Raw genomic sequence first — 24,988 nt, forward strand, 5'->3', positions numbered from 1 at the left:
GACAGAGACAGAAACAGGGGAGGACAGAGACAGAAACAGGGGAGGACAGAGGCAGAAACAGGGAAGGACAGAGGCAGAAATAGGGAAAGACAGAGGCAGAAACAGGGAAGGACAGAGACAGAAACAGAGAAGGACAGAGAAAGAAACAGGGGAGAACAGAGGCAGAAACAGGAAAGGACAGAGACAGAAACAGAGAAGGACAGAGACAGAAACAGGGGAGAACAGAGGCAGAAACAGGGAAGGACAGAGACCGAAACAGGGGAGGACAGAGACAGAAACAGGGGAGGACGTGAGGCAGAAACAGGGGAGGACAGAGGCAGAAACAGGGAAGGACAGAGACAGAAACAGGGAAGACGGAGGCAGAAACAGGGAAGGACAGAGACAGAAACAGGGAAGGACAGAGACAGAAACAGGAGAGGACAGAGACAGAAACAGGAGAGGACAGAGGAAGAAAAAGGAAGACAGAGGCAGAAACAGGGGAGATCAGAGGCAGAAACAGGGAAGGACAGAGACAGAAACAGGGAAGGACAGAGACAGAAACAGGGAAGGACAGAGACAGAAACAGGAGAGGACAGAGACAGAAAAAGGGAAGACAGAGGCAGAAACAGGGAGGACAGAGACAGAAACAGGGAAGGACAGAGACAGAAACAGGGAACCACAGAGACAGAAACAGGGAACCACAGAGACAGAAACAGGGAGGACAGGCAGAAACAGGGAGGACAGAGGCAGAAACAGGGAAGAACAGAGACAGAAACAGGGAAGGACAGAGACAGAAACAGGGAAGGACAGAGACAGAAACAGGGGAGGACAGAGGCAGAAACAGGGAAGACAGAGGCAGAAACAGAGGAGGACAGAGGCAGAAACAGGGAAGGACAGAGGCAGAAACAGGGAAGGACAGAGACAGAAACAGGGAAGGAAAGAGACAGAAACAGGGAAAGACAGAGACAGAAACAGGGAAGGACAGAGACAGAAACAGGGGAGAGCAGAGACAGAAACAGGGGAGGACAGAGACAGAAACAGGGGAGAACAGAGGCAGAAACAGGGAAGGACAGAGACTGAAACAGGGGAGGACAGAGACAGACACAGGGGAGGACAGAGGCAGAAACAGGAAGGACAGAGACAGAAACAGGAGAGGACAGAGACAGAAAAAGGGAAGACAGAGGCAGAAACAGGGGAGGACAGAGACAGAAACAGGGAAGGACAGAGACAGAAACAGGGAAGCACAGAGACAGAAACAGGGAAGCACAGAGACAGAAACAGGGGAGGACAGAGGCAGAAACAGGGAAGAACAGAGACAGAAACAGGGAAGGACAGAGACAGAAACAGGGAAGGACAGAGACAGAAACAGGGGAGGACAGATAGAGAAACAGGGAAGACAGAGGCAGAAACAGGGGAGGACAGAGGCAGAAACAGGGAAGGACAGAGGCAGAAACAGGGGAGGACAGAGGCAGAAACAGGGAAGGACAGAGACAGAAACAGGGAAGGACAGAGACAGAAACAGGGAAGGACAGAGACAGAAACAGGGAAGGACAGAGACAGAAACAGGGGAGAGCAGAGACAGAAACAGGGGAGGACAGAGACAGAAACCAGGGGAGAACAGAGGCAGAAACAGGGAAGGACAGAGACTGAAACAGGGGAGGACAGAGACTGAAACAGGAGGACAGAGACAGACACAGGGGAGGACAGAGGCAGAAACAGGGGAGGACAGAGGCAGAAACAGGGGAGGACAGAGGCAGAAACAGGGAGGACAGAGGCAGAAACAGGGAAGGACAGAGACAGAAAAGGAAGACAGAGACAGATACAGGGGAGGACAGAGACAGAAACAGGGGAGGACAGAGGCAGAAACAGGGAAGGACAGAGACAGAAACAGGGAAGGACAGAGACAGAAACAGGGAAGGACAGAGACAGAAACAGGGAGGACAGAGACAGAAACAGGGAAGACAGAGACAGAAACAGGGAAGACAGAGGCAGAAACAGGGGAGGACAGAGGCAGAAACAGGGAGGACAGAGAGAAACAGGGAAGGACAGAGACAGAAACAGGGGAGGACAGAGGCAGAAACAGGGAAGAACAGAGACAGAAACAGGGAAGGACAGAGACAGAAACAGGGAAGACAGAGGCAGAAACAGGGAAGGACAGAGACAGACCACAGGGAAGGACAGAGACAGAAACAGGAGAGGACAGAGACAGAAAAAGGGAAGGACAGAGACAGAAACAGGAGGACAGAGACAGAAAAGGAAAGACAGAGACATAAACAGGGGAGGACAGAGACAGAAACAGGGAAGGACAGAGACAGAAACAGGGAAGACAGAGGCAGAAACAGGGAAGGACAGAGACAGAAACAGGGAAGGACAGAGACAGAAACAGGAGAGGACAGAGACAGAAGAAGAGACAGACAGGAGGACAGAGGCAGAAACAGGAGGATCAGAGGCAGAAACAGGGGTCAGAGAGCAGAAACAGGGAAGGTCAGAGGCAGAAACAGGGAAGGACAGAGACAGAAACAGGGAAGGACAGAGACAGAAACAGGAGAGACAGAGACAGAAACAGGGGAGGACAGGCAGAAACAGGGGAGGACAGAGGCAGAAACAGGGAAGGACAGAGGCAGAAACAGGGAAGGACAGAGGCAGAAACAGGGAAGGACAGAGACAGAAACAGGGGAGGACAGAGGCAGAAACAGGGAAGAACAGAGACAGAAACAGGGAAGACAGAGGCAGAAACAGGGAAGGACAGAGACCGAAACAGGGGAGGACAGAGACAGAAACAGGGGAGGACAGGAGGCAGAAACAGGGAGGACAGAGGCAGAAACAGGGAAGGACAGAGACAGAAACAGGGAAGACAGAGGCAGAAACAGGGAAGGACAGAGACAGAAACAGGGAAGGACAGAGACAGAAACAGGAGAGGACAGAGACAGAAACAGGGAAGACAGAGGCAGAAACAGGGGAGATCAGAGGCAGAAACAGGGGAAGGACAGAGACAGAAACAGGGAAGGACAGAGACAGAAACAGGGAAGGACAGAGACAGAAACAGGGAAGGACAGAGACAGAAACAGGAGAGGACAGAGGCAGAAACAGGGAAGACAGAGACAGAAACAGGGAAGGACAGAGACAGAAACAGGGGAACAGAGACAGAAACAGGGGAGGACAGGCAGAAACAGGGGAGGACAGAGGCAGAAACAGGGAAGAACAGAGACAGAAACAGGGAAGGACAGAGACAGAAACAGGAGAGAGACAGAGAAACAAGCAGAAACAGGGGAGGACAGAGACAGAAAAAGGGAAGGACAGAGACAGAAACAGGGAAGGACAGAGACAGAAACAGGAGGACAGGCGAAAAACAGGAGGACAGAGGCAGAAACAGGGAAGAACAGAGACAGAAACAGGGAAGGATAGAGACAGAAACAGGGAGGACAGAGACAGAAACAGGGGAGGACAGAGGAAGAAACAGGGAGGACAGAGACAGAAACAGAGAAGGACAGAGACAGAAACAGGGAAGGACAGAGGCAGAAACAGGGAAGGACAGAGACAGAAACAGGGAAGGACAGAGACAGAAACAGGGAGGACAGAGACAGAAACAGGGAAGGACAGAGACAGAAACAGGGGAGAACAGAGGCAGAAACAGGGAAGGACAGAGACAGAAACAGAGAAGGACAGAGACAGAAACAGGGAAGGACAGAGGCAGAAACAGGGACACAGAGACAGAAACAGGGGAAGGACAGAGACAGAAACAGGGAGGACAGAGACAGAAACAGGGAGGACAGAGGCAGAAACAGGGAAGGACAGAGGCAGAAATAGGGAAAGACAGAGACAGAAACAGGGAAGGACAGAGACAGAAACAGAGAAGGACAGAGAAAGAAACAGGGGAGAACAGAGGCAGAAACAGGAAAGGACAGAGACAGAAACAGAGAAGGACAGAGACAGAAACAGGGGAGAACAGAGGCAGAAACAGGGAAGGACAGAGACCGAAACAGGGGAGGACAGAGACAGAAACAGGGGAGGACGGAGGCAGAAACAGGGGAGGACAGAGGCAGAAACAGGGAAGGACAGAGACAGAAACAGGGAAGACGGAGGCAGAAACAGGGAAGGACAGAGACAGAAACAGGGAAGGACAGAGACAGAAACAGGAGAGGACAGAGACAGAAACAGGAGAGGACAGAGACAGAAAAAGGGAAGACAGAGGCAGAAACAGGGGAGATCAGAGGCAGAAACAGGGAAGGACAGAGACAGAAACAGGGAAGGACAGAGACAGAAACAGGGAAGGACAGAGACAGAAACAGGAGGAGGACAGAGACAGAAAAAGGAAGACAGAGGCAGAAACAGGGAGGACAGAGACAGAAACAGGGAAGGACAGAGACAGAAACAGGGAACACAGAGACAGAAACAGGGAAGCACAGAGACAGAAACAGGAGGACAGGCAGAAACAGGGGAGGACAGAGGCAGAAACAGGGAAGAACAGAGACAGAAACAGGGAAGGACAGAGACAAAACAGGGAAGGACAGAGACAGAAACAGGGAGGACAGAGGCAGAAACAGGGAAGACAGAGGCAGAAACAGGGATGAGACAGAGGCAGAAACAGGGAAGGACAGAGGCAGAAACAGGGAGGACAGAAGCAGAAACAGGGAAGGACAGAGACAGAAACAGGGAAGGACAGAGACAGAAACAGGGAAAGACAGAGACAGAAACAGGGAAGGACAGAGACAGAAACAGGGGAGAGCAGAGACAGAAACAGGGGAGGACAGAGACAGAAACAGGGGAGAACAGAGGCAGAAACAGGGAAGGACAGAGACTGAAACAGGGGAGGACAGAGACAGACACAGGGGAGGACAGAGGCAGAAACAGGGGAGGACAGAGGCAGAAACAGGGGAGGACAGAGGCAGAAACAGGGAAGGACAGAGACAGAAACAGGGAAGGACAGAGACAGAAACAGGGAAGGACAGAGACAGAAACAGGAGAGGACAGAGACAGAAACAGGGAAGACAGAGGCAGAAACAGGGGAGATCAGAGGCAGAAACAGGGAAGGACAGAGACAGAAACAGGGAAGGACAGAGACAGAAACAGGGAAGGACAGAGACAGAAACAGGAGAGGACAGAGACAGAAAAAGGGAAGACAGAGGCAGAAACAGGGGAGGACAGAGACAGAAACAGGGAAGGACAGAGACAGAAACAGGGAACAGAGACAGAAACAGGGAGGACAGAGACAGAAACAGGGGAGGACAGAGGCAGAAACAGGGAAGGACAGAGACAGAAACAGGGAAGGACAGAGACAGAAACAGGGGAGGACAGAGACAGAAAAAGGAAAAACAAAGGCAGAAACAGGAGGACAGAGACAGAAACAGGGGAGGACAGAGACAGAAACAGGGAAGGACAGAGACAGAAACAGGGGAGGACAGAGCAGAAACAGGAGGACAGAGACAGAAACAGGGAAGAACAGAGACAGAAACAGGGAAGGACAGAGACAGAAACAGGAAGGACAGAGACAGAAACAGGGGAGGACAGAGGAAGAAACAGGAGGACAGAGACAGAAACAGAGAAGGACAGAGACAGAAACAGGGAAGGACAGAGGCAGAAACAGGGAAGGACAGAGACAGAAACAGGGAAGGACAGAGACAGAAACAGGGGAGGACAGAGACAGAAACAGGGAAGGACAGAGACAGAAACAGGGGAGAACAGAGGCAGAAACAGGGAAGGACAGAGACGGAAACAGAGAAGGACAGAGACAGAAACAGGGAAGGACAGAGGCAGAAACAGGGAACGACAGAGACAGAAACAGGAAGGACAGAGACAGAAACAGGGGAGGACAGAGACAGAAACAGGGGAGGACAGAGGCAGAAACAGGGAAGGACAGAGGCAGAAACAGGGAAAGACAGAGGCAGAAACAGGGAAGGACAGAGACAGAAACAGAGAAGGACAGAGACAGAAACAGGGGAGAACAGAGGCAGAAACAGGGAAGGACAGAGACCGAAACAGGGGAGGACAGAAACAGGGGAGGACAGAGGCAGAAACAGGGAGGACAGAGGCAGAAACAGGGAAGGACAGAGACAGAAACAGGGAAGACAGAGGCAGAAACAGGGAAGGACAGAGACAGAAACAGGAGAGGACAGAGACAGAAAAAGGGAAGACAGAGACAGACACAGGGAGGACAGAGGCAGAAACAGGGGATGACAGAGGCAGAAACAGGGGAGATCAGAGGCAGAAACAGGAAGGACAGAGACAGAAACAGGGAAGGACAGAGACAGAAACAGGGAAGGACAGAGACAGAAACAGGAGAGGACAGAGACAGAAACAGGAGGACAGAGGCAGAAACAGGGGAGGACAGAGGCAGAAACAGGGAAGGACAGAGACAGAAACAGGGGAGACAGAGACAGAAACAGGGGAGGACAGAGGCAGAAACAGGAGGACAAGAGGCCAGAAACAGGGAAGAACAGAGACAGAAACAGGAAGACAGAGACAGAAACAGGGAAGAGACAGAGAGCAGAAACAGGGAGGACAGAGACAGAAACAGGGAAGGACAGAGACAGAAACAGGGAAGGACAGAGACAGAAACAGGGAAGGACAGAGACAGAAACAGGAGAGAGCAGAGACAGAAACAGGAGGACAGAGACAGAAACAGGGGAGGACAGAGGCAGAAACAGGAAGGACAGAGACAGAAACAGGGGAGGACAGAGACAGAAACAGGGAGGACAGAGGCAGAAACAGGGAAGGACAGAGACAGAAACAGGGAAGGACAGAGGCAGAAACAGGGAGGACAGAGACAGAAACAGGGAAGGACAGAGACAGAAACAGGGAAGGACAGAGACAGAAACAGGAGAGGACAGAGACAGAAACAGGGAAGGACAGAGACAGAAACAGGGAGGACAGAGGCAGAAACAGGGGAGGACAGAGACAGAAACAGGGAAGGACAGAGACAGAAACAGGGAAGGACAGAGACAGAAACAGGAGAGGACAGAGACAGAAACAGGAGGACAGAGGCAGAAACAGGGAAGACAGAGACAGAAACAGGAAGGACAGAGACAGAAACAGGGGAGGACAGAGACAGAAACAGGGAAGGACAGAGACAGAAACAGGGAAGGACAGAGACAGAAACAGGGAAGACAGAGACAGAAACAGGGAAGGACAGAGACAGAAACAGGAGGACAGAGACTAAGAAACAGGAAGGACAGAGACAGAAACAGGAGAGGACAGAGACAGAAACAGGGAAGGACAGAGGCAGAAACAGGGAAGACAGAGACAGAAACAGGGAAGTGACAGAGACAGAAACAGGAAGGACAGAACAGAAACAGGGAAGGACAGACAAGAAACAGGGAAGGACAGAGACAGAAACAGGAAGGACAGAGCAGAAACAGGGGAGAGACAGAGACAGAAACAGGGAAGGACAGAGACAGAAACAGGGAAGACAGAGGCAGAAACAGGAGGACAGAGAAAACAGGAAGGACAGAGAACAGAAACAGGGAAGGACAGAGACAGAAACAGGAAGGACAGAGACAGAAACAGGGAAGGACAGAGACAGAAACAGGGAAGGACAGAGACAGAAACAGGGAAGGACAGAGACAGAAACAGGGAAGGACAGAGACAGAAACAGGGAGGACAGAGGCAGAAACAGGGAGGACAGAGACAGAAACAGGGAAGGACAGAGACAGAAACAGGGAAGGACAGAACAGAAACAGGAGACAGAGAAGAAACAGGGAAGACAGAGACAGAAACAGGGAAGGACAGAGACAGAAACAGGGAGGACAGAGGCAGAAACAGGGAAGGACAGAGGCAGAAACAGGAGAGACAGAAACAGGAGGACAGAGACAGAAACAGGGAGGACAGAGACAGAAACAGGGAAGGACAGAGACAGAAACAGGGAAGACAGAGACAGAAACAGGGAAGGACAGACAGAAACAGGAGCAGACAGAGACAGAAACAGGGAAGGACAGAGACAGAAACAGGAAGGACAGAGACAGAAACAGGGAAGGACAGAGACAGAAACAGGGAAGACAGAGACAGAAACAGGGGAGGACAGAGACAGAAACAGGGGAGGACAGAGACAGAAACAGGAAGGACAGAGACAGAAACAGGAAGGACAGAGACAGAAACAGGGAGGACAGAGACAGAAACAGGGAAGGACAGAGACAGAAACAGGGAAGGACAGAGACAGAAACAGGGAAGGACAGAGACAGAAACAGGAAGGACAGAGACAGAAACAGGGGAATGACAGAGACAGAAACAGGGAAGGACAGAGACAGAAACAGGGAAGGACAGAGACAGAAACAGGAAGGACAGAGACAGAAACAGGAGGACAGAGACAGAAACAGGGAGGACAGAGACAGAAACAGGGAAGGACAGAGACAGAAACAGGGGAGGACAGAGACAGAAACAGGAAGGACAGAGACAGAAACAGGGAGGACAGAGAGCAGAAAGGAAGAACAGAGGCAGAAACAGGAAGGACAGAGACAGAAACAGGGAAGGACAGAGACAGAAACGGAGGACAGAAAGAAACAGGGAAGGACAGAGGCAGAAACAGGAAGGACAGAGACAGAAACAGGAAGGACAGAGACAGAAACAGGGAAGGACAGAGACAGAAACAGGGAAGGACAGAGACAGAAACAGGGGGACAGAGACAGAAACAGGGAGGGACAGAGACAGAAACAGGGAGAACAGAGGCAGAAACAGGGAAGGACAGAGACAGAAACAGGGGAGGACAGAGACAGAAAAGGAGGACAGAGAGCAGAAACAGGGGAAGACAGAGGCAGAAACAGGGAAGGACAGAGACAGAAACAGGGAAGACAGAGGCAGAAACAGGGAAGGACAGAGACAGAAACAGGGAAGGACAGAGACAGAAACAGGAGGACAGAGACAGAAACAGGAGAGGACAGAGACAGAAACAGGGGAGAACAGAGGCAGAAACAGGGGAGACAGAGACAGAAACAGGGAAGGACAGAGACAGAAACAGGGAAGGACAGAGACAGAAACAGGGAAGGACAGAGACAGAAACAGGAGGGACAGAGACAGAAACAGGGAAGACAGAGGCAGAAACAGGGAGGACAGAGACAGAAACAGGAAGGACAGAGACAGAAACAGGGAGGACAGAGACAAGAAACAGGGAAACAGAGGCAGAAACAGGGGAGGACAGAGGCAGAAACAGGGAAGGACAGAGACAGAAACAGGGAAGACAGAGACAGAAACAGGAGGACAGAGACAGAAACAGGAGGACAGAGAAACAGGAAACAGAGAAAAACAGGAAGACAGAGACAGAAACAGGGAAGGACAGAGACAGAAACAGGGAAGGACAGAGACAGAAACAGGGAATGACAGAGACAGAAACAGGAAGACAGAGACAGAAACAGGGGACAGAGACAGAACGGCAGAGACAGAAACAGGGAATGACAGAGGCAGAAACAGGGGACGACAGAGACAGAAACAGGAAGGACAGAGACAGAAACAGGGAGGACAGAGACAGAAACAGGGGAGGACAGAGACAGAAACAGGGAAGGACAGAGCAGAAACAGGGGGAGGACAGAGACAGAAACAGGGAAGGACAGAGACAGAAACAGGGAAGGACAGAGACAGAAACAGGGAAGGACAGAGACAGAAACAGGGAGGACAGAGACAGAAACAGGGAAGGACAGAGACAGAAACAGAGAAGGACAGAGACAGAAACAGGGAAGGACAGAGGCAGAAACAGGGAAGGACAGAGACAGAAACAGGGAAGGACAGAGACAGAAACAGGGAAGGACAGAGACAGAAACAGGGAGGACAGAGACAGAAACAGGGAAGACAGAGGCAGAAACAGGGAAGACAGAGACAGAAACAGGGGAAGGACAGAGACAGAAACAGGGAAGGACAGAGACAGAAACAGGGGAGGACAGAGACAGAAACAGGGAAGGACAGAGACAGAAACAGGGGAGGACAGAGGCAGAAACAGGGAAGGACAGAGACAGAAACAGGAAGGACAGAGACAGAAACAGGGAGGACAGAGACAGAAACAGGGGAGGACAGAGACAGAAACAGGGAGGACAGAGACAGAAACAGGAAGGACAGAGACAGAAACAGGGGAGGACAGAGGCAGAAACAGGGAAGACAGAGACAGAAACAGGAAGACGAGACAGAAACAGGGAGACAGAGACAGAAACAGGAGGACAGAGACAGAAACAGGGGGACAGAGACAGAAACAGGAAGGACAGAGACAGAAACAGGGAAGGACAGAGACAGAAACAGGGGATGACAGAGACAGAAACAGGGAAGGACAGAGACAGAAACAGGGAAGGACAGAGACAGAAACAGGGAAGACAGAGACAGAAACAGGGAAGACAGAGACAGAAACAGGGGAGGACAGAGACAGAAACAGGAGAGACAGAGACAGAAACAGGGAGGACAGAGACAGAAACAGGGAAGGACAGAGACAGAAACAGGGAAGGACAGAGACAGAAACAGGGAAGACAGAACAGAAACAGGGAGATGACAGAGGCAGAAACAGGAATGACAGAGACAGAAACAGGGAGGACAGAGACAGAAACAGGGGAGAGACAGACAGAAACAGGGAAGGACAGAGACAAGAAACAGGGAAGGAAGAGACAGAAACAGGGAAGGACAGAGACAGAAACAGGGAAGGACAGAGACAGAAACAGGGGAGACAGAGGCAGAAACAGGGAAGTGACAGAGACAGAAACAGGGAAGGACAGAGACAGAAACAGGGAAGGACAGAGGCAGAAACAGGGAAGGACAGAGACAGAAACAGGAGACAGAGACAGAAACAGGGGAGGACAGAGGCAAGAAACAGGGGAGGACAGAGGCAGAAACAGGGAAGGACAGAGACAGAAACAGGAAGACAGAGACAGAAACAGGGAAGGACAGAGACAGAAACAGGGGAGGACAGAGGCAGAAACAGGGGAGGACAGAGGCAGAAACAGGGAAGGACAGAGACAGAAACAGGGAAGGACAGAGACAGAAACAGGGAAGGACAGAGACAGAAACAGGGAAGGACAGAGACAGAAACAGAGAGGGCGAAACAGGATGACAGAGACAGAAACAGGGAATGACAGAGACAGAAACAGGGGAAGGACAGAGACAGAAACAGGGAAGGACAGAGGCAGAAACAGGAAGGACAGAGACAGAAACAGGGAAGGACAGAGACAGAAACAGGGAAGGACAGAGACACAAACAGGGAGGACAGAGACAGAAACAGGGAAGGACAGAGACAGAAACAGGGAAGGACAGAGACAGAAACAGGAGAGGACAGAGACAGAAACAGGGGAGGACAGAGACAGAAACAGGGAAGGACAGAGACAGAAACAGGGAAGGACAGAGACAGAAACAGGGAAGGACAGAGACAGAAACAGGGAAGGACAGAGACAGAAACAGGAGAGGACAGAGACAGAAACAGGAGGACAGAGACAGAAGGGAAGACAGAGGCAGAAACAGGGAAGGACAGAACAGAAACAGGGAAGGACAGAGACAGAAACAGGGGAGGACAGAGGCAGAAACAGGGAGGACAGAGGCAGAAACAGGGAAGGACAGAGACAGAAACAGGGAAGACAGAGAAGAAACAGGGAAGACAGAGGCAAAACAGGGAGACAGAGCAGAAACAGGGAAGGACAGAGACAGAAACAGGGGAGGACAGAGACAGAAACAGGGAAGGACAGAGACAGAAACAGGGAAAGATAGAGACAGAAACAGGGAAGGACAGAGACAGAAACAGGGGAGAGCAGAGACAGAAACAGGGGAGGACAGAGACAGAAACAGGGGAGAACAGAGGCAGAAACAGGGAAGGACAGAGACCGAAACAGGGGAGGACAGAGACAGAAACAGGGGAGGACGGAGGCAGAAACAGGGGAGGACAGAGGCAGAAACAGGGAAGGACAGAGACAGAAACAGGGAAGACGGAGGCAGAAACAGGGAAGGACAGAGACAGAAACAGGGAAGGACAGAGACAGAAACAGGAGAGGACAGAGACAGAAACAGGAGAGGACAGAGACAGAAAAAGGGAAGACAGAGGCAGAAACAGGGGAGATCAGAGGCAGAAACAGGGAAGGACAGAGACAGAAACAGGGGAAGGACAGAGACAGAAACAGGGAAGGACAGAGACAGAAACAGGAGGGGACAGAGACAGAAAAAGGGAAGACAGAGGCAGAAACAGGGAGGACAGAGACAGAAACAGGGAAGGACAGAGACAGAAACAGGGAAGCACAGAGACAGAAACAGGGAAGCCACAGAGACAGAAACAGGAGGACAGGCAGAAACAGGGGAGGACAGAGGCAGAAACAGGGAAGAACAGAGACAGAAACAGGGAAGGACAGAGACAGAAACAGGGAAGGACAGAGACAGAAACAGGAGGACAGAGAAGAAACAGGGAAGACAGAGGCAGAAACAGAGGAGGACAGAGGCCGAAACAGGGAAGGACAGATAAGAAACAGGGGATGACAGAGGCAGAAACAGGGAAGGACAGAGACAGAAACAGGGAAGGACAGAGACAGAAACAGGGAAAGACAGAGACAGAAACAGGGAAGGACAGAGACAGAAACAGGGGAGAGCAGAGACAGAAACAGGGGAGGACAGAGACAGAAACAGGGGAGAACAGAGGCAGAAACAGGGAAGGACAGAGACTGAAACAGGGAGGACAGAGACAGACACAGGGAGGACAGAGGCAGAAACAGGGAGGGACAGAGGCAGAAACAGGGGAGGACAGAGGCAGAAACAGGGAGGACAGAGGCAGAAACAGGAAGGACAGAGACAGAAACAGGAAGACAGAGACAGACACAGGAGGACAGAGGCAGAAACAGGAAGGACAGAGGCAGAAACAGGGAAGGACAGAGACAGAAACAGGGAAGGACAGAGACAGAAACAGGGAAGGACAGAGACAGAAACAGGGGAGGACAGAGGCAGAAACAGGAAGAACAGAGACAGAAACAGGGAAGACAGAGACAGAAACAGGAAGGACAGAGACAGAAAAGGGGAGGACAGAGGCAGAAACAGGGAAGGACAGACGACAGAAACAGGGAAGGACAGAGACAGAAACAGGGAATGACAGAGACAGAAACAGGGAAGGACAGAGACAGAAACAGGAGGACAGAGGCAGAAACAGGAAGGACAGAGACAGAAACAGGAAGAACAGAGACAAAACAGGGAAGGACAGAGACAGAAACAGGGAAGGACAGAGACAGAAACAGGGAGGACAGAGACAGAAACAGGAAGACAGAGACAGAAACAGGGAAGGACAGAGACAGAAACAGGGAAGGACAGAGGCAGAAACAGGGGAGGACAGAGACAGAAACAGGGAAGGACAGAGACAGAAACAGGAAGAAAGACAGAGACAGAAACAGGGAAGGACAGAGACAGAAACAGGAGAGACAGAGACAGAAACAGGGGAGGACAGAGACAGAAACAGGGGAGAACAGAGGCAGAAACAGGGAAGGACAGAGACTGAAACAGGGGAGGACAGAGACAGAAACAGGGAAGGACAGAGGCAGAAACAGGGGACAGAGACAGAAACAGGAGGACAGAGGCAGAAACAGGGGAGGACAGAGGCAGAAACAGGGAGGACAGAGCAGAAACAGGGAAGGACAGAGACAGAAACAGGAAGACAGAGACAGACACAGGGAGGACAGAGACAGAAACAGGGAGGACAGAGGCAGAAACAGGGAAGGACAGAGACAGAAACAGGGAAGGACAGAGACAGAAACAGGGGAAGGACAGAGACAGAAACAGGGAGGACAGAGGCAGAAACAGGGAAGAACAGAGACAGAAACAGGGAAGACAGAGGCAGAAACAGGGGAGGACAGAGGCAGAAACAGGGGAGGACAGAGGCAGAAACAGGGAAGGACAGAGGCAGAAACAGGGGAGGACAGAGGCAGAAACAGGGAAGGACAGAGACAGAAACAGGGAAGGACAGAGACAGAAACAGGGGAGGACAGGCAGAAACAGGGGAGGACAGAGGCAGAAACAGGGAAGAACAGAGACAGAAACAGGGAAGGACAGAGACAGAAACAGGGAAGGACAGAGACAGAAACAGGGGAGGACAGAGGCAGAAACAGGGAAGAACAGAGACAGAAACAGGGAAGACAGAGGCAGAAACAGGGGAGGACAGAGGCAGAAACAGGGAAGGACAGAGGCAGAAACAGGGGAGGACAGAGGCAGAAACAGGGAAGGACAGAGACAGAAACAGGGAAAGACAGAGACAGAAACAGGGAAGGACAGAGACAGAAACAGGGGAGAGCAGAGACAGAAACAGGGGAGGACAGAGACAGAAACAGGGGAGAACAGAGGCAGAAACAGGGAAGGACAGAGACCGAAACAGGGGAGGACAGAGACAGACACAGGGGAGGACAGAGGCAGAAACAGGGGAGGACAGAGGCAGAAACAGGGAAGGACAGAGACAGAAACAGGGAAGGCAGAGGCAGAAACAGGGAAGGACAGAGACAGACACAGGGAAGGACAGAGACAGAAACAGGAGAGGACAGAGACAGAAAAAGGGAAGAACATAGACAGAAACAGGGGAGGACAGAGGCAGAAACAGGGAAGGACAGAGACAGAAACAGGGAAGGACAGAGACAGAAACAGGGAAGGACAGAGACAGAAACAGGGAAGACAGAGACAGAAACAGGGAAGGACAGAGACAGAAACAGGAAAGACAGAGACATAAACAGGGGAGGACAGAGACAGAAACAGGGAAGGACAGAGACAGAAACAGGGGAGGACAGAGGCAGAAACAGGGAAGAACAGAGACAGAAACAGGGAAGGACAGAGACAGAAACAGGGAAGACAGAGGCAGAAACAGGGAAGGACAGAGACAGACACAGGGAAGGACAGAGACAGAAACAGGAGAGGACAGAGACAGAAAAAGGGAAGGACAGAGACAGAAACAGGGGAGGACAGAGACAGAAAAAGGAAAGACAGAGACATAAACAGGGAAGGACAGAGACAGAAACAGGGAAGGACAGAGACAGAAACAGGAGAGGACAGAGACAGAAAAAGGGAAGGACAGAGACAGAAACAGGGGAGGACAGAGACAGAAACAGGGGAGGACAGAGGCAGAAACAGGGGAGGACAGAGGCAGAAACAGGGAAGGACAGAGACAGAAACAGGGGAGGACAGAGACAGAAACAGGGAAGGACAGAGACAGAAACAGGAGAGCAGAGACAGAAACAGGAGGACAGAGACAGAAACAGGAGAGGACAGAGACAGAAAAAGGGAAGGACAGAGACAGAAACAGGGGAGGACAGAGACAGACACAGGGGAGGACAGAGGCAGAAACAGGGAAAGACAGAGGCAGAAACAGGGGAGGAAGAGGCAGAGAGAGAGTTGAGAGGACTGGCAAATTGAACTACAGGATCAAAGCTGAACTAAAGAGAGAGAGTTGAGAGGACTGGCTAGTTGAACTACTGGATCAAAGCTGAACTAGAAAGAGAGAGAGAGTTGAGAGGACTGGCTAGTTGAACTACTGGATCAAAGCTGAACTAGAAAGAGAGAGACAGTTGAGAGGACTGGCTAGTTGAACTACAGGATCAAAGCTGAACTAAAGAGAGAGAGTTGAGAGGACTGGCTAGTTGAACTACTGGATCAAAGCTGAACTAGAAAGAGAGAGAGAGTTGAGAGGACTGGCTAGTTGAACTACAGGATCAAAGCTGAACTAGAGAGAGAGAGAGAGAGAGAGAGAGAGAGAGAGAGATATAGAGAGAGACTGAGATAGATAGAGAGCTACGAGAGCAGAGCGAGAGATTAGAGAGAGAGAGAGAGAGAGAGAGAGAGAGAGAGAGAGAGAGAGAGAGAGAGAGAGAGAGAGAGAGAGAGAGAGAGAAGAGAGAGAGAGAGAGAGATAGAGAGGAGTGAGCTAGATGAGAGCTACAGGAGAGAGCGAGGACTAGAGAGAGAGAGAGAGTTGATAGGACTGGCTAGTTGAACTACAGGATACAAAGCTAGAGAGATAGAGAGAGAGAGAGAGAGAGAGAGAGAGAGAGATAGGACTGGCTAGTTGACCTACAGGATCAAAGCTGAACTAGAGAGAGAGAGAGAGTTGAGAGGACTGGCTAGTTGAACTACAGGATCAAAGCTGAACTAGAGAGAGAGAGAGAGTTGAGAGGACTGGCTAGTTGAACTACAGGATCAAAGCTGAACGAGAGAGAGAGAGAGAGAGAGAGAGAGAGAGTTGAGAGGACTGGCTAGTTGACCTACAGGATCAAAGCTGAACTAGAGAGAGAGAGAGAGTTGAGAGGACTGGCTAGTTGAACTACAGGATCAAAGCTGAACTAGAGAGAGAGAGAGAGTTGAGAGGACTGGCTAGTTGAACTACAGGATCAAAGCTGAACTAGAGAGAGGTGACCACACATGGGAATAAATGAGAGATAGAGGGGGGAGGGATGTGTTCATGTTTAATGTTAGCTGTGGTCCTCTCCTCTGAGCAGTACTGTTAGAGTGTGCCTACAGTATGTGTGAGGTAAGAGAGAGAACCAGTGGGTGGAGGAGAGGTAGATCTGTATTCTACTGTGAGGTAAATGCTGCAAGGGAAACTCAGCAGAGTATAAATAGCTGTGAATGTTTTAGAGAGAGAGAGAGAGAGAGAGAGAGAGAGAGAGAGAGAGAGAGAGAGAGAAAGAGTAGGAGAGAGAGAGGGAGGGAGAGAGAGAGAGAAAGAGTAGGAGAGAGAGAGAGGGAGGGAGAGAGAAAGTGTAGGAGAGAGAGTAGTAGAGAGAGAGAGAACAGAGCAGGAGAGAGAGAGAGAGTAGGAGAGAGAGAGTAGGAGAGAGATATGAGAGAGAGAGTATTATAGTACAGAGATATGAGAGATAGATGAGAGAGATATAGTATGAGAGAGGGGATAGAGAGAGATAGAGTAGGAGAGAAAGAGAGAGAGGGAGAGAGAGAGAAAGAGTAGGAGAGAGAGTGGGAGAGAAAGAGTAGGAGAGAGAGAGTTGGAGAGAGAGAGAGAGACAGAGAGCGAAAGGGAGAGTATGGTGTTTGTGTGTGTGTGTGTGTGTGTGTGTGTGTGTGTGTGTGTGTGTGTGTGTGTGTGTGTGTGTGTGTGTGTGTGTCCTCACCTGTGGAGCAGCAGACATACACTCTCAGTCTGAGGCAGCTGCGACCGTGGTGATGAGTGGGTGTAGCTGTTAACACACAACACACAAACATTTAATAAACCAGAAAGAGTTAAACATTTAATAAACCAGAAAGAGTTAAACATTTAATAAACCAGAAAGAGTCAAACATTTAATAAACCAGAAAGAGTCAAACATTTAATAAACCAGAAAGAGTTAAACATTTAATAAACCAGAAAGAGTTAAACATTTAATAAAACCAGAAAGAGTCAAACATTTAATAAACCAGAAAGAGTTAAACATTTAATAAACCAGAAAGAGTTAAACATTTAATAAAACCAGAAAGAGTCAAACATTTAATAAACCAGAAAGAGTCAAACATTTAATAAACCAGAAAGAGTTAAACATTTAATAAACCAGAAAGAGTTAAACATTTAATAAACCACAAAGAGTTAAACATTTAATAAACCAGAAAGAGTTAAACATTTAATAAACCAGAAAGAGTTAAACATTTAATAAACCAGAAAGAGTTAAACATTTAATAAACCAGAAAGTCAAACATGCTACCAGCGTGCACACATGATGATGTCATTTAGGACACCACTAGAACTGACACAGTAGTACTCCTCACCCATGGTATGTGGTAGTATTGTACTGTAGCAATAGTATAGTAGTAGTATTATATTAGTAGTAATATAGTAATAATATCAATACACACAAATGTGGCCCATGTCATAGTGGTATATGATAGTAGTATAGAAGTAGTATATTAAACTACTGGTAATAGCTATACTCACAGAGGTATTTATACTCCTGGCCCACGTGGTAGTAGTATGATAGTAGTATAGTATAGTAGTATACTCACAGATGTAATAATACCCCCGGCCCACGTGGTAGTAGTATGATAGTAGTATATTATAGTAGTATACTCGTAGATGAAATAATACTCCTGGCCCTTGTGGTAGTGGTAGTAGTATGATAGTAGTATAGTATAGTAGTACACTCACATATGTAGTAATACTCCTGGCCCACGTGGTAGTAGTAGTAGTAGTATGATAGTAGTATAGTATAGTAGTATACCCACAGATGTAGTAATACTCCTGGCCCACGTGGTAGTCGTAGTAATATGATAGTAGTAGTATAGTAGTATACTCACAGATGTAGTAATACTCCTGGCCCACGTGGTAGTGGAAGTAGTATGATAGTAGTATAGTATAGTAGTGTACTCACAGATGTAGTAATACTCCTGACCCACGTGGTAGTAAAATGATAGTAGTATAATATAGTAGAATACTCATAGATGTAATAATACTCCTGGCCCACATGGTAGTAGTATGATAGTAGTATAGTATAGTAGTATACTCACAGATGTAGTAATACTCCTGGCCCACATGGTAGTGGTAGTAGTATGATAGTAGTATAGTATAGTAGTATACTCACAGATGTAGTAATACTCCTGGCCCACGTGGTAGTGGTAGTAGTATGATAGTAGTATAGTATAGTAGTATACTCACAGATGTAGTAATACTCCTGGCCCACATGGTAGTGGTAGTAGTATGATAGTAGTATAGTATAGTAGTATACTCACAGATGTAGTAATACTCCTGGCCCACGTGGTAGTGGTATGATAGTAGTATAGTATAGTAGTGTACTCACAGATGTACTAATACTCCTGGCCCACGTGGTAGTGGTAGTAGTATGATAGTAGTGTAGTATAGTAGTATACTCACAGATGTAGTAATACTCCTGGCCCACATGGTAGTGGTATGATAGTAGTATAGTATAGTAGTGTACTCACAGATGTACTAATACTCCTGGCCCACGTGGTAGTGGTAGTAGTATGATAGTAGTGTAGTATAGTAGTATACTCACAGATGTACTAATACTCCTGGCCCACGTGGTAGTGGTAGTAGTATGATAGTAGTGTAGTATAGTAGTATACTCACAGATGTACTAATACTCCTGGCCCACGTGGTAGTGGTAGTAGTATGATAGTAGTGTAGTAGAGTAGTATACTCACAGATGTACTAATACTCCTGGCCCACGTGGTAGTGGTAGTAGTATGATAGTAGTGTAGTATAGTAGTATACTCACAGATGTACTAATACTCCTGGCCCACGTGGTAGTGGTAGTAGTATGATAGTAGTATAGTATAGTAGTGTACTCACAGATGTACTAATACTCCTGGCCCACGTGGTAGTGGTAGTAGTATGATAGTAGTATAGTATAGTAGTATACTCACAGATGTAGTAATACTCCTGGCCCACGTGGAACTCGTAGCCCAGGGAGAAGGCGCTGTAGCGCTGAAACTTCTCGGAGAATTTGATTGGTGCGTGGGGGCGGTTACACTCCCACCTCTTGAAGCCCAGCTGGGGGTCACAGGTCCTGTAACCACGGTAGCTGACCATGTAGAGGATGTACTGCTCCCCGGTGCCCACCACGCGCTGGCTGTCATTGTAGTGGGGACAGTAGATATCCAGGTAGTCGTTCACATTCACCTGCACCGTGTAGCCCTCCCTACGCAGACTGGAGAGACAGCAGAGGAGAGGTGGGACGTTAGGAGCAATCAACTAATCAATTAATCAGTTTGTAAATCAATCAATCAACCAACCAATCATTAAATCAACCAGCCGACTAACCAACCAATCAACCAATTAGCCAACAAATCATTCAATTAACCAATCAATCAATCGTTATGTCTATTACTCCATCTGTGTGTATGTATAGAGAAACAACCCCAAGCTGACTGTGGGCAGGGCTGTCACTGCAGGATTCTGTTGTCAAGTCAGAGTCAAGTGAAGTGTCATGTTTATAACCAGAGACGCACTCTTCACTCTCTATCCTCCTGACCAATCACACCCTGTTACACAGTCCTGCCTCCTGACCAATCACACCCTGTTACATCGTCCTGCCTCCTGACCAATCACACCCTGTTAAACAGTCCTGCCTCCTGACCAATCACACCTTGTTAAACAGTCCTGCCTCCTGACCAATCACACCTTGTTAAACAGTCCTGCCTCCTGACCAATCACACCTTGTTAAACAGTCCTGCCTCCTGACCAATCACACCTTGTTAAACAGTCCTGCCTCCTGACCAATCACACCTTGTTAAACAGTCCTGCCTCCTGACCAATCACACCTTGTTAAACAGTCCTGCCTCCTGACCAATCACACCCCTGTTAAACAGTCCTGCCTCCTGACCAATCACACCCTGTTAAACAGTCCTGCCTCCTGACCAATCACACCCTGTTAAACAGTCCTGCCTCCTGACCAATCACACCCTGTTAAACAGTCCTGCCTCCTGACCAATCACACCCTGTTAAACAGTCCTGCCTCCTGACCAATCACACCTTGTTAAACAGTCCTGCCTCCTGACCAATCACACCTTGTTAAACAGTCCTGCCTCCCGACCAATCACACCTTGTTAAACAGTCCTGCCTCCTGACCAATCACACCTTGTTAAACAGTCCTGCCTCCTGACCAATCACACCCTGTTAAACAGTCCTGCCTCCTGACCAATCACACCCTGTTAAACAGTCCTGCCTCCTGACCAATCACACCTTGTTAAACAGTCCTGCCTCCTGACCAATCACACCTTGTTAAACAGTCCTGCCTCCTGACCAATCACACCTTGTTAAACAGTCCTGCCTCCTGACCAATCACACCTTGTTAAACAGTCCTGCCTCCTGACCAATCACACCTTGTTAAACAGTCCTGCCTCCTGACCAATCACACCCTGTTAAACAGTCCTGCCTCCTGACCAATCACACCCTGTTAAACAGTCCTGCCTCCTGACCAATCACACCCTGTTTAACAGTCCTGCCTCCTGACCAATCACACCCTGTTAAACAGTCCTGCCTCCTGACCAATCACACCCTGTTTAACAGTCCTGCCTCCTGACCAATCACACCTTGTTAAACAGTCCTGCCTCCTGACCAATCACACCTTGTTAAACAGTCCTGCCTCCTGACCAATCACACCTTGTTTAACAGTCCTGCCTCCTGACCAATCACACCTTGTTTAACAGTCCTGCCTCCTGACCGTGTCTTGAACGCATGAACAAAACGCCGCTATTTGGATATAACAATGGATTATTTGGGACCAAACCAACATTTGTTATTGAAGTAGAAGTCCTGGGAGTGCATTCTGACGAAGAACAGCAAAGGGAATAACATTTTTCTTATAGTAAATCTGACTTTGGTGAGTGCTAAACTTGCTGGGTGTCTAAATAGCTAGCCCTGTGATGCCGGGCTATCTACTGAGAATATTGCAAAATGTGCTTTCACCGAAAAGCTATTTTAAAATCGGACATAGCAAGTGCATAGAGGAGTTCTGTATCTATAATTCTTAAAATAATTGTTATGTTTTTTGTGAACGTTTATCGTGAGTAATTTAGTAAATTCACCGGAAGTTTGCGGGGGGTATGCTAGTTCTGAACGTCACATGCTAATGTAAAAAGCTGTTTTTTGATATAAATATGAACTTGATTGAACAAAACATGCATGTATTGTATAATATAATGTCCTAGGGGTGTCATCTGATGAAGATCATCAAAGGTTAGTGCTACATTTAGCTGTGGTTTGGGTTTATGTGACATTATATGCTAGCTTGAAAAATGGGTGTCTGATTATTTCTGGCTGGGTACTCTGCTGACATAATCTAATGTTTTGCTTTCGTTGTAAAGCCTTTTTGAAATCGGACGGGGGCGACCAGTGCACGCGCCTAAGCCCACTGTCCCCTGATCGGCCACTTGACAAAGGCGATAATGTATTTCAGCCTGGGGCTGGAATGACGACATTCAGCTTTTTCCCGGGCTCTGAGAGCCTATGGGAGCCGTGGGAAGTGTCACGTTACCGCAGAGATCCTTTGTTTTGGAAAGAGATGTCAAAGAAAGCCAATAAATGGTCAGACAGGCCACTTCCTGTAAAGGAGTCTCTCAGGTTTTTGCCTGCCATATGAGTTCTGTTATACTCACAGATACCATTCAAACAGTTTTGGAAACTTTAGGGTGTTTTCTATCCATATCTAATAAGTATATGCATATTCTAGTTACTGGGTAGGAGTAGTAACCAGATTAAATCGGGTAAATGTTTTATCCGGCCGTGTAAACAGTCCTGCCTCCTGACAGAGAGATCTCAGGGGTGTGAGTGTGTGTTAACTACAAGTGATAGTGTGACTGACTGTGTTTTTGCTTGAGTTTGTGTCTCTGTTGTTGTCCCCTGATTGCAGATAAGTGCATCCACAGTATACAGGATGCAAAGAGTGTGTGTGTGTAGAGAGGGAGAGAGGGAGAGAGAGAGTGTGTGTAGGGAGAGAGAGGGAGAGAGAGAGTGTGGAGAGAGAGAGGGAGAGAGAGGGAGAGAGTGTGTTGAGGGAGAGAGAGGGAGAGAGAGTGTGTGGAGAGAGAAAGAGAGCATGTGGAAAATGTATTATTTCATTATAATATTAATATTACATCATATTATTATTATTACATATTTATTACATTATTATACATATTTATTATTATTATTACATTATTATTATTTATTATTACATATTTTATATTATTATTATAATATTTATATTATTTTACATATTTATTATTATTTACAATATTTATTATTATTATTATTATTATTATACATATATTATTATTTAATTACTATTATATTATTACATATATTATTATTATTATTATACATTATTCATACTTTAATAACATTATTATTAATATTTATTACAATTTATTATTATACATATTTTTATAATTATACGATATTATTTATTATATATTATTTATATATTATACATATATTAACATATTATTACATATTATATATATTATTATATTACGACATATTTATTATTATTATTTATATTATTATTATTACATATAATTATTATTATTTTATTATTATTACTAATATATATTATTATTATTACACATTTATTATTTATTATTATTATTATTACATATTTATTATTTATACATATTATTACATTTATTATTACTATTTATTATTATAATTATTATTTTTATATTATTATTATTATTTAAAACATATATTATATAATTTTTATTTATTACATATTTATTATTATTATTATTTACATATTATTATTATTTATTACATATTTATTATTATTATTATTAATTTATTATATTATTATTATTTATTACATTATTTATTACATAATTATTATTATTAATATATACATATTATTACTTATTATATACATATTATTATTATTATTATTAACATTTTTATTTATTAATATTATTATTATACATATTATTACTTTATTATATTATATTACTATTTTTATTACAATATTATTACATATTATTATTACATTATTACATATTTACACATTTATTATTATTATTATTAATATTTTATTATTATTTATTATTATTATATTACATTATTTATATTATTTACATTATTATTTTATTACATTACATTATTAATTATTTATATTATTATTTACATATTATTTTATTATTATATTTATATATTATTTACACATTATTTATTATTTTATTATTATTTATTACATATTATTATTATTATTTATTATTATTACATATTATTATTTATTATTATATTTATTACATATTTAATATTTACATATATTTACATTTATTATATTTATTATTATATTTTATTATATTATTACATTATTATTATTATTTAATTATTATTTACATTATTACATAATTATATATTAATTTATATAAATATTTATATTTTTTATTATTATTTAACATTTTATTACATACATTATTTACATACTATTATTAATATATTACATTTATATTACTTTTATATACTATATTATTTATTCAATTATTTATATTATTATTTTACATTTTTATCATACTATTTTTATTATTTAATTAATTTTTATTACATTACTTATCATTTACTATTATTTTTTATTATTATTTTTACATATTACGTTACATATATTTATTATTACTATTATTACTACATTTATTATTATTTTATTACATATTATTTTAATTACATATTTTATTATCTTTATTAATATTATTATTTACATATATTTATATTTATTACACACATTACATTTACACATTATTTTATTATTATTTACTATTTTATTACTATTTTTACATATATTTTACATATTATTATTTATTTACATATTTTATATATTATTTATATTTATTATATTTTAATAGGAGAGAGGAGAAGTGTGTGGAAAGTGTGTGGAGAGAGGGAGCGCAAGAGAGAGAGCGTGGAGAGAGAGGGAGAGAGTGTGGAGAGAGGGAGAATATAGAGAGAGACTGTGTGTTGCCCTAGAGCACACAAAAACTATACATACCTCCGCCTAAACATCAGCACCACAGGTAACTTCCACAAAGCTGTGAACGATCTGAGAGACAAGGCAAGAAGGGCCTTCTATGCTGGCTAAAAATCTGGCAAAAAATACTTCAATCAGTTATAGAACCCATTGCCCTTTATGGTTGTGAGATCTGGGGTCCGCTCACCAACCAAGAATTCACAAAATGGGACAAACATCAAATTGAGACTCTTCATGTAAAATTCTGCAAAAATGTACAACATAAAACACCAAATAATGCATACAGAGCAGCTCAGTTGGTAGAGCATGGCGCTTGCAACGCCAGGGTTGTGGGTTCGATTCCCATGGGGGGCCAGTATTTAAAAATGTACTAAAATGTATGCACTCTACTGTAAGTCGCTCTGGATAAGAGCGTCTGCTAAATGACTAAAATGTAAATGTAATTAGGCCAATACCCACTAATTATCAAAATCCAGGAAAGAGATGTTAAATTCTACAACCACCTAAAAGGAAGCGATTCCCAAACCTTCCATATCAAAGCCATCACCTACAGAGAAATGAACCTGGAGAAGAGTCCCCTAAGCAAGCTGGTCCTGGGGCTCTGTTCACAAACTCAAACAGACCCCACAGAGCCCCAGGACAGCAACACAATTAGACCCAACCAAATCATGAGA

At 45.6% G+C, this 24,988-nt stretch overlaps 1 protein-coding gene across 1 annotated transcript in view; it reads right to left on the reverse strand.

Moving 5' to 3' along the window:
- LOC123743173 (ephrin-A3-like) overlaps nt 1-24,988 on the reverse strand; it is a 207,172-nt gene that overhangs the window by 26,455 nt on the left and 155,729 nt on the right. Inside the window, exons 2-3 of the mRNA XM_045718917.1 lie at nt 19,243-19,526; nt 17,004-17,069 (exon numbers count right to left, since the gene is read on the reverse strand). Of these exons, the coding sequence (XP_045574873.1) occupies nt 17,004-17,069; nt 19,243-19,526 (350 nt within the window). The remainder of the gene's footprint in view (nt 1-17,003; nt 17,070-19,242; nt 19,527-24,988) is intronic.

The sequence above is a fragment of the Salmo salar genome, chromosome ssa05, assembly GCF_905237065.1.
Source record: "Salmo salar chromosome ssa05, Ssal_v3.1, whole genome shotgun sequence".
Lineage (NCBI taxonomy): Eukaryota > Metazoa > Chordata > Actinopteri > Salmoniformes > Salmonidae > Salmo > Salmo salar.